The sequence below is a fragment of the Marmota monax genome, unplaced genomic scaffold, assembly GCF_021218885.2.
Source record: "Marmota monax isolate L192 unplaced genomic scaffold, Marmota_monax_Labrador192_F-V1.1 WCK01_AAM20220418_F8-fsc00028, whole genome shotgun sequence".
Classification (NCBI taxonomy): Eukaryota; Metazoa; Chordata; class Mammalia; order Rodentia; family Sciuridae; genus Marmota; species Marmota monax.
Genome location: NW_026694779.1, coordinates 14036715 through 14047189, shown reverse-complemented (window position 1 = coordinate 14047189; position 10475 = coordinate 14036715). Strand labels below are relative to the sequence as shown.

At 58.1% G+C, this 10475-nt stretch overlaps 1 protein-coding gene across 4 annotated transcripts in view; it reads right to left on the bottom strand.

Moving 5' to 3' along the window:
- Window positions 1-1367: 1367 nt before the first annotated feature.
- The window catches only part of Shq1 (SHQ1, H/ACA ribonucleoprotein assembly factor), a 68653-nt gene continuing 59545 nt past the window's right edge, over window positions 1368-10475 (bottom strand). For all 4 annotated transcript variants that reach the window (XM_046425612.2, XM_046425611.2, XM_046425614.2 and 1 more), the window contains exon 11: window positions 1368-2039. In XM_046425612.2, the coding sequence (XP_046281568.1) occupies window positions 1526-2039 (514 nt within the window). In that variant the 3' untranslated portion in view covers window positions 1368-1525. The remainder of the gene's footprint in view (window positions 2040-10475) is intronic.

Sequence of the window (10475 nt, the reverse complement as noted above, 5' to 3'; positions counted from 1 at the left end):
GGAGGGACAGTCCAGGCAGAACCCGGTGGACCCCGAAGTTCACGACACAGCTGAGGGCCCGCAGGGACCAGGACAGGGCCCAGGGAGGAGAGGGCGGCCTGGACAACCACGGGTAGCTGGAGGGAGAGGAGGCAGGGCTGGGCAGGGGACAGGAGGGCCCTGCAGCCCTCAAGAGCACAGTGAGACCAGGCGGGGCGAGACCACCCGAGACCAACAGGCGGAGGGGAAGGGCCCAGGGAGGACACTCAGGAGAGGCAGCCTCCAGGAAAAACGTCCTTGGCACCACGCCTTAGACCCACCCAGCAAACCACCAAGGCCAGGCACACAGGGGGGACACCACAGCAAGCCACCAAGGGGCACCCAAGACAAGGTGAGGAACAGCTGCAGGAGTCCAGGCCCAGCACCCACAAGATACGACCAAACCAAGGCACCCGAAGTGGCAGGACGCTCGACCCACTAACGGAGACCCCCAAGACAGAGTCGAGAAAAGCACCTGTCTTCAAAAGAAAACTGGCGGAAGATCCACAGACACTTCAAAAAGACGCCACCACCCAGGTGTCAGGAGAAGAGCCGACGCCGCAGGAGCAGGGTGAGGGGACGCAGCCTGTGGTCCCGGCAACTCAGAGGCCGAGGCAGGAGGGCCGCAGGTTCAAGGCCAGCCTTGGAAAGTCTGCAAGACTTCTCAAAAGAAAAAAGAAAAGGAAATGGGATGTGGCTCAAGTGGACCGCACCCAGTGAGGGCAAGCCCGGGGAGGAGCTGGACTCCGGTCCTGTTGCCAGGACAGCAGATGGCCAGCTGTGAGCAAAGCTGCTCACGGGCCCTGGAAATGTCATGGGGCACAACCTCCTGACGGCTCAGCCGCTACACTTCCAGATGATTACCTGAGAAACGAGAGCTCTGTCCACACCTCGCCTGAGCACAACCGTCACAGCAGCTGTGTTTCTAACAGCCCCAAACTGGGAATGACTCGGACACTCACAGGAGGTGAGAGGAGCAAGCCGTTCACCGACACGGTCGTCAGCAATGGAGGAAAAGCCCCCGGAAGCTCCTGGCCCTGCTGCCACGGGGGTCAGCATCAAGGCAGCTGCGAGGGGAGGCCTGGCCGAGAGCCAGCCGTGCTGCACGAGGACAGCCCAGGGAACCCAGCGCTGCGGGAGGGCACATGAGTGGTCGCTGGTGCTGGCTGCGGGGGAGGCCAGGACAACACAGGCTGGAGGATACGAGAGGTGACGGGAAGCCCCGACTGTGGTGACTCAGCACGCTGCGCAACGGGAACACGAGGTCCTCGACGGAGCGGAGGGCACTGATGTTCCCGAGAGGCCAGCGGCAGGACCCCTGTTCCCCTTAGACATCAGCTGAACTTCAGTTATAACACTTCAGAACTTTAATTTTCAGGAAGCAACAAAGAGACCAATATGTATAAAAATCAGCTCACTTAAGAACAATTTTGTATGTACAAAGGAAAAGTGCCAAGCCCTGGAAGCCCACGGAGGGTTCTAGCTCAGGAGAGGCGCCCACCCCGACCTAACTCCCTGCAAAGAACGCCTGGCCCGAGTCAGTCCCCGGCGTCGCCTGCCCGTCTCCGTCCTGCGTCCTGCAGTGGCTCCTTGCGTCAGCTCCCTGAGACGTGGAAATCTGCAGGGTCGTCCTCAGATGGTCGCCGAGCTCCTCTATCAGAGGCCTGCGCCTTGCAGGCTCCTGGGGAGCGGCCAGCAGCGCCCCCTGACCCACGGTGGACCTCAGGACTGCCCCGCCACCAGCAGGAAGTGGGGCACCGCTCTCCAGAAAGGGGCCCCGTGGAGAATCCTCGGGCGCACGCTGCCGCTCTGCCTGCTCGTCCTGCTCTGAGGCCGAGTCTTCAGAGTCAGAAGATCCCGACCCCCCGGAATCGCTGGGCGAGCGGGCTGCGTTTCCGGCAGCTTCTTCCTCCTGGACGAGAAGGGCCGCAGCTTCCAGCTCCTCCAGCTCCAGCCCCAGCTGCCCCTTGGTGAGGGAGACTTCTCTCAGGGCTTCCGCAAGAGCAGACAACTTCTTGGACCTTGAAAAGTCATTAAGAGGAAAGATTAATTAGGAGAATCATTAATTGGCTGAGGAGAACCGGGCGATAGGGCTTCAATAAGTAAAAAAAAATGAATAAAACAACACTCGATCCCATACTTGTACATGACACCCCAGGAAAACGCATCAAAGCCATCAGTGTCAAACATGAAGCTATTAAAGCATCAGGAGGAACTGTTTCTTCCTTATGACCTCAGAAAAGGAGGGCCCAGCTACGTCTCAAAATACGGAATCTACACAAGAACGATAAACCCAACTAGATAAAACCCTACAGCTCTGTCTGCACGGGCAAGAAAAACCGTCAGGAGCCAGTCGAAAGGATAATAGAGAAATAGAGACCATTTATAATGCGCACCCCAGGCCAAGGCCTAATCTGCTACGAATTCCTGAACAGGGATGTGACGGGCCAACAGAAACAGCCAGGAACACCAGCAGGTGATTATCTGAAAAGGAAACACGACGACTCACATGTACGATGTCCAACTTCTGTTAGATAATGAAACACAGTTTAAAGTCATGTGAGCTGTGTTATTCATCAGACTAGCCAACGCCTGACACGCAATAATACCGTTAGGCTGGGGGTAAAGGCTCCACGCAGGGAGATGAAGCCCGTTACCCCTTGAAGGAGAAGGTGGCCACCGCTTCCAGAATTGACCAGGTCTGCACCTCAGGCACACACGCTGTAGGACTGGGTCTGTGGTCACTTACTGTGATGTTGTTCTTCTCTTATTTGGTACCAAAGATTGAACCAGGGGCACTTAACTACTGTCCCCCTCCTTATGTTTTATTTTGAGACACAGTCTCACTAAGGCTGAGGCTGGCTTTGAACTTGCGATCCTCCTGCCTCAGCCTCCTGAGTTGCTGGGATCATAAGCATGGCCACTGCACGTGGATCCCCTGGGACGTTCCTCCCGCTGAGCCACACCTCGACCCAGCCTGAGGCACTGTTAAAAAGATAGTTATAAACCAGGACAACTGTAATATAATCTGCACCCATGTTCAGGACAGCTGTGCATGACACTCAGCATGTATTCTGTGGTCACAGTCGAAAGGATAATATAGAAGGTAGGACACAGCTGGTGGACACTTCAAAACATCGCCCGCCCAACGCCCAGCGACCAGCAGGAGCCCACCCCTGTTTCTCACGGAGGGGACACACGGCTCTAAAGGTTACCGAGTGAGTTTCAGTAAGGGGGTGCTCCTCCCACTGCACTGCACTGGGCAGGAAGTCAACGCTGACCCCCGAGAGCTCACAGCTCCTCTTTGACAGTCCTGCTAACACCCCACATGGTGCTGTTTCCGTGTTGAGCATCAGAGCCCTGAGGGGATCTTGAATGTCCTCCAGAGCCACGTGTAGAGGCCTGGTCCCCAGCCCGAGGTGCCACTGGGAGGTGGTGGGGCTTCTGTGCGGTGGGCCTCAGGCAGGAAGTCAGGCCATGGGCTGCCCTTGAGGGCTGCTGGACCTGACCCCACCTGTGCCCCTGCTTCCCTGTGGTCATGAGGTCACTGTGCCTCCTGGGACACGGAAGGCTTCCTCCGTGAGGTGCCGTGCACCCCGGAGTGACAGCAACAGAGCTGAGCAGCCCTGGGCCATGAGCAGAAATGCCCCCTCCTCCTGCTAAGCTGACCCCATCAGGTTCTCGGTCACCGTGAGGGAGAGCTGGCTGACAGTGTTCCACAAGTTCCACAAGCGTCATCACACTGGCCCCTGGTCACCCGCTGCACCACTGCATCATTCCCCAGACCCCGGGGATGGCTGGGGGCCCAGGGCCCGTAGCTCCCAGCCAGAGGAGGAAAGGCCAGCTCTCCCCTGGCTCCCAGCTCGGGGAGCTGTTTCCTGGCTTCTTCCCAGTCGGGCTCCCCTCACGCTGTCGAGAGGGCAGGCTGTGACCTCCCCAGGCCCTCGCTGTCTGGAGGAGACGTGGCTCCAGCCTCAGCTCAGCTCCACCAGCTGGGTCCCCTCCAGCTTTAACTACGCAGACTTAGGAAGCAGGGAACAGAACTGCTGTGAGCACCTGGGCGCAGTCGGCGGAAGAGCCTGCGTAGTAAAGCACTGTGAGGACTCAGATCGCGGCACCACCAAGAAAAAAGGAAAAGCCAAACACCACCAAAAGACGTTCTCGTGAATACCGCTGGATACACTAGCTTCACCAGCTCTCCAGTGGGAACCGGTTCGGCTTTCTCATCCTCGAGCACCCAGAGGCTGCAGGGTATAGATACATGTCGAAGCTCCTCACCTGCAGCCCGGCTCTCTTCACAGGGCACACCCCACAGATGCTGGGGCTCAAGTGGGAATGCAGCAGGTAGGAAAGGGCGAGGCCAGGCCACGAGTCCACGTCACAGCCTCGCCTGGAGCCAGCCGATGTGAAACTTCACACCAGGGAAAGCTTGTCCTCACTTAGCCGTACAATACGACTGTTAAAAAGTGACCTCTTTACCCAAGAAATGCTTAAAAACGCTGCACGTTCACTTGTGCTCCGTCACCAGCTCTGGCTGGCTGGCTTCCGCGTGACATCAAAGCTCTGATGGGAACTTGGTTCACAGACGCAGCGCTCCAAACTCTCCCTACAGAATGCCAGGGTAGAAGCAGCTGGCACCTCGACACAGCGCTGGTGCAGAAGGGGCCCAGGAGGCGGAGGGACGGAGCTGGACGTGTTGCTGCTCAATTATCCCACACAGGTGAATCAGCAAAAAAGCCAACTGTCCCTGTGGGGGAAGTTAGGCTGGGACAGAGCGGCCACCTTGCTCCTTCAACCACGCACCACCGTGAGCTCTGACCTACGAGTCCCCCTCCGGAGGGGTCACTATCACAGAAAACAGCTCCTCGAAGGTGGTCAGTGCTTTTCCCTGTCATATTCAAAAGGGACCTGACTACTTCACATCAAAAAGCTTCGTCAAACAGCATCATCAGACTCCGGGTTCTTACAGATGCAGGGACCTTCTGACATGCTCAAGGACTCAGGTCGAGGGAGCAGTTGTAGTTACAGTAAGCACCTTACACCTAAGAACATTTCACCTGTTAAGAATGTGTTTAAAAGACATCTGACAATCAGATTTTAAAAGTTATACCTAAAACAGGTTTTTTCTTAGAAAGTTACTAGAATGTAATCCCACCATGTAATGATAAGAAAGCTTTTACTGGTTTCGCGGAGGTGAGATATCCTATTTAATGTTGGTTTCTTTTTAAATCAGAGATGGCTGACAGGTCGCAGTAAGTGAACTACTGTAAAGGAGCGCTGGTGACAGCCGAGAGCTCTCAGCCCCGGCAGGGTTGACCTGGCCTGGCAGCTAAGTGCAGGGACGGGTCCCCATCTGAGACAGTCAGCCGGGGGCACACAGGTCCTGGAGGGAGCGTGGGTGCCTCCTGCTGCAGAATCCGTCTGAAGCACCACCGGCTTCTCTCCACTGCCTGCTGGAGCGGGCCTCCTGTGGGTTTCACTTCCTCTGCCCTACTGGAGTAGCTGGAGTAGCCGGCCAGGCGTGACACCTGAGACTCAGCCAGGGGCTGACCAGGCAGGACGGAGCTCCAGGGAGCAGTGAGACACCGGCACAGTGGACGACAGGGCTCCCGGGCTGCTGGGCCAGGACACCACCCCGTCTATGGGTTAACACTGACAAACACAATCTCAGGTTCCATCTGGAGCCAGGGATTCCTTCTGAAGGGCACTGGTGATGATGGCCTGAGGCCATGACTCCTTCTCCTGTTCCAACCCCAGGCCCTCAGCCCAGGCACTTCACCGCCAGACCAGGAGGACTGCTCTGGCTCCTGGTGGAGGCGGCCAGCGGGTTTCCACCTTGCACCCTCCACTGGGTGACAGGAACGCCAACAGGCGGGCACGTGCTGGCACTCGGCCACAGCGGTCATTAGTGAAGGTCTCCCTCGCTGATCGAGGCTCCAGGTTGACAGGCAAACTACACCACAAGGCGCCCACTCTGGGCTCCTGGGCCCACCACACCGATCCCGAGGCCCAGGCTCAGCCACCATCTCACCATCTGGACGCTGCGAAGCTGGGGTTTCTGCATGTTCTCCTGCAAACTCTCCAGCTTCCACAGGGACACTCCTGGGGCCAGGATCCAGAGGCCACTCAGATGCCACCAGCGGCGTGTCTCCCATCACCTCCTCAGCTCCCCTACACCGTGGCCTCCAGACCCCGTGGGAGAGGGCAGCAGGCCTGCTCCTCTCCGTCCTTCAGGACTTGCTGAACAGGGCTGTCTGCTCAGGGGCTGGGCAACCCAGACAAGGATCCCGTGTGCAGGGACCTCACACCCTCGTGTCAACCCGACGATAAACACCAGGTAAGACGGAGCAAGCTACACGGAGCAAGTGCCTCGGAGGAAAGGGCTGAGCAGGGGTCGGGGTGCCGGGAGAGGGGCGCTCTGCTCAGGAAGGCCTCGCTGAACAGTGACAGGAGCACCACCCGGGTGGCCCCCACGCTGGGACCCAGCCCAGCCTTGCTTCTGCCGCTCGGCTTCCTCGGGACTACCCCTGCTTGGTCCTTCCCACCTGGCTGCCTTGTCTCCAGGTCACTGTGGACCCTGTCCAGTGCTGTGGGCCAATTCCAGGCCCCATCTGCCCAAGTCCACCACCAGTGCCTGAGCCTGACCTTCAGCCGGCACTGCCTCACACATGGCAAGTGGCCACAGGTCCTCTCGCTCCTTACAGGACGATCCGGAGGGCTAGCCGAAGACAGGAAAGACCCTGCCCGAAGTTTACGTGATTTTATATCATGAACTATAAAACGACTCGAAGGCTCACGCTGCTTCATTCTAGAGATGCCACAGGCAGGACCCACATCCTGCCACCACGAGGTCACGGAGAAAAGACTCTGCACACCCAGGCTCGTGGGGGCACTCGGGACAGTCCCCCGCAGAGAGCTGCGTCGGGGCTTGTCCGTCTTCCCGAGTGCTTTCACGGGCCCAGGCCTGTGGGATTCTCTCACGTCAGCAAGCGCAGCTCTCCATATTCCAAGACGCTCCCGCTCTTGCCTGGCGAGTCCCAGCTTGCATGAGCACAGTCCCCATGCCATGCCACTCACACTGAGGAGTGACACCACCTGGGTGAGTAAAACGCTCACCACCACATGCAAGCCAGCACAGCCCGTGGAGAGACTGTCCCAGACTTTGGACAAACCTTTACGCAAAGACCCCAGGGCAGTTTCATCAGGCTGGAAGCTTCGACTTGTCCCTTCCATATTTTATCATGGTGATCGTGACCCTCAAGGACTAGCCCTCTACTAGTGAGTTGGGCATCTCTTTAAACCCACATTCACTCCATCCTCAAGACTTAGGCAAAAGCTCTTCTATAATTGGAACTGAAGAGCTGCCATCATGTCCCAATCAGACCCAAATTACTATCTACAAAAATCACCAGCGACTAAAAATAAGAAGGAAAAAGTGGCTCAGAGATATTATTTTGCTAAATATAGGAATACCCATGCGACTTGAGGCTCTGCTGTCAGATGGTCGTCAGAAGCAAACCTGTTGGGTGCTGAGCCTCTCGGGCTCCTGCAGGAACTGGATGCCAAGGCCCAACTACGGTGTGACTCAGATGATGGCAGAAAACGCTTTCTGCATGGGACGGGACGGAAGTGCTCTGCTTCTTTCAACCCTTGCGAAGGGAGTCTGGGTGTGTTTTCTGGGGCCTCCTCAGTCCAGAGACAAATCTGGCCCCCCGGGTGCACTTGACTAAAAAGCAGGATGCTGCAGGAGGGGCAGAGAGCTCGGCTGTGGTCACAGCTGCAGACCCCACTGCTGAAAAAAAGTGGCAGCAGCAACAGAGCCCCTCGTTGCCCTGCTCACCACACAAGAGATGAGCAGAGACGGGCGGGCGGGGAACGCGAGGCACGTGGCCGCCCCGCCAGGAGGGCTGCTCGGCTCTGCTCTGGTGCTCCGCAGCCTGCGCCCCAGGGACGGACGAGCAGCCTGACTTTCTTCTTGCGAGCGCTCCCGACGGCGAGGCACAGGCAGTCGGAGCCTGGAGAATACCAAGTGCAGAAGAAAGGGGTAAATAAATAACAAGACGAGAGCACAGGCCGGGGGGAGCGCTGCCAGGGCAGCCATGAGAGGAGCACGTGCCCTGCAGAGGCAGCGTGGGCTCAGGGGTCTTGCTGACACTCAGGCCCGCGGCGCTGGCTGTGGTCTCTGCTGTGCGGGAGGCGCAGAGGCATGCACCCAGCCTTCCTCACGCACTTGCTGCTCCACTGTTCAGCCTGTGTCCAAAGAAGACAAGAGCCGTGCCAGGGCGGCCACCAGCCCACCACGGGGGTGGGGACACGGCAAGCCTGGAGCAGCAGTTCCTTCCTCTCACACACAGTTGGGGCGTGGGGGCTGCCTATTCACTGCCGTGGGACCAGCTGCAGTGGGCCTTGAGAAAGGCTCAGAGTGGCCGCCAGCGGCCCTGTGAGTCGTGGTGTGTCTGGAACTGCTGCAGGATGCGGCCTGCGGCCACACAGGTGCCACATTCAGAGTGCCCCGTCTGCTGGGCACGCTGCTAAGCCCTACCCAGCCAGCAGCACAGGACAGAAACAAGCTCCTGCTCGCACGGGGCCTGCAGCGTGGAGGGAGGAAAGCACAGGGTCTCGGACGGCACCAGAGCTCCCAGCCATTAGGCCAAGGCCACCAACTACAGCCCGTGAGGCCAGGCAGATGGAGTCTGGCGAGCAGGTGGGTCTGAACAGAATGAGAGCACACGTCCTGCCTAAGGGAGACAGCTGGCCCCAGCTCTGCCGAGTGTCACCACGTGGGGAGGGGCCAGCAACTGCCAGAACCTCCTCCCTTAGCTCAGGGGCAGCTGTAAATCCACTTACATAAAACCCTCCCAATCTGTAAGTGTTGACAGCCAGCCCAAAGTCCTTAGAAACCAGGAGAAAACGTCACCCAAGGGCCACTGGCTGGCAACTGTGACACTCACAGACTCAGTTCCATCTCCCTAATTCCCTGACACACACTCAACCCGCGCCTGACCAGGCACTGTGCTCCTGCTCCCAGCCCAGCACGACCGCCTTTCCTTTTGCTCTGCAGCTGAGGACTGACCCCGACCTGGAGCTGGGCGGGAACAGGGTACCACGAGCTACAGCCCCAGCCTTCCAACACGAGTGTCTGGACTCCGGGGATTGCCCCCAGCCGTGTCCTTGCCTACCCCATATCCATTGCTGCTTCCTGTGTCCACTCGGGCCCCATCTATCTCCAGATGCCCGCTCAAGACCCCTACTCCACCAAGCCTTGCACACCAGCCTGAGGCCCTCCTCCCAGTCACTGTCTGCCGTGGGGCAGGGGTTCCTCGAGGTCCTCTGACTGCCTTCTGCATGCGTCATCGTCTGCCCCGCCACGATGAATGCTCAATAGGAGACACCACGTTGGATTCTTTGCCAACAAAACATGTAGTGTTCTGCAGGGGCCATGTGTTCTAGAAGACTCTAGAAGATGCCAGAGGACTGACATAGCAGGTGGTTAGGAATTCAGGTTCTGAAGTCAAACAGGCCAGGATTAACCAATCTCTCAGGCTCAGTTTCCATCTGTGTTACCTGGGGTTGTGATAAACGGGGTTCACAACCCAAACTCACATGCAGCCTGTGAGACGGAGTGGGAATGTACACAGATCCCAGCACGAAGCCCGGTGTGCAGTGAGCTCTTGCGACGTGGACCGATGCCTGGCTCAGCATCTCGTCCTCGGGGCCTTTTCTCAGCGAGCATCACTGACCACTGCTATACGCGAACACATTCTAAACAGACTGAGTGTATTAGGTCACCCCATGTCTCGGATTCTACCACATTTATGGAGAGCTGAAGCCAGAGTTCAACGGGCTTCTCCAGGGACACTGAGACGGGAGCGGGTGAAGCTGCTGAGTGCTGCAGAGCACACCCGGCCATCTACGGCCTTGCTGCACATAACTTCCTGACCTTAGCCTTCCCCAAGAGAGCAGAACTGGCTTCACGGACCTCAGGGGAGGATGGGAGAATGGCCAGGGGCTGGCTTGGGCCAGGCTGCATCTCAGAAGTCCAGGACGGAGTCTGCTTCTCTGTCATTTTGACCAAGGGCTCTCAGTTTATTCAATGAACTAAGATGAAGAAGGAACAGGAGACCCAGGAAGCCCCGCGAGACCACAGCCACCGCTGTGGAAGACAAATCTCCGGCACATGGTAATTCCGGTGGCAAAGGCATCTGCTGGTAAGGAATCAATGTACCAGCCTCCGACCCCGAGCAGAGAGGAAAGCAGCGAGCGTGCCTGCTCACTTGCAGACAGGCAGAGGGACGTGACGGGCCTGCAGTCCTGAACTAAGAGTCTCTGGGGCGTGGGCAGCGAGAGGCGAAGTGGAGCGCCACGGAGCTGCCGTGGTTCTCGGGACTGCGTCTGGATTTTCACACGGCACAGGGCAGTCTCCTGTGGTCTCCTGATGGGCAGAACACAAGGTGCAG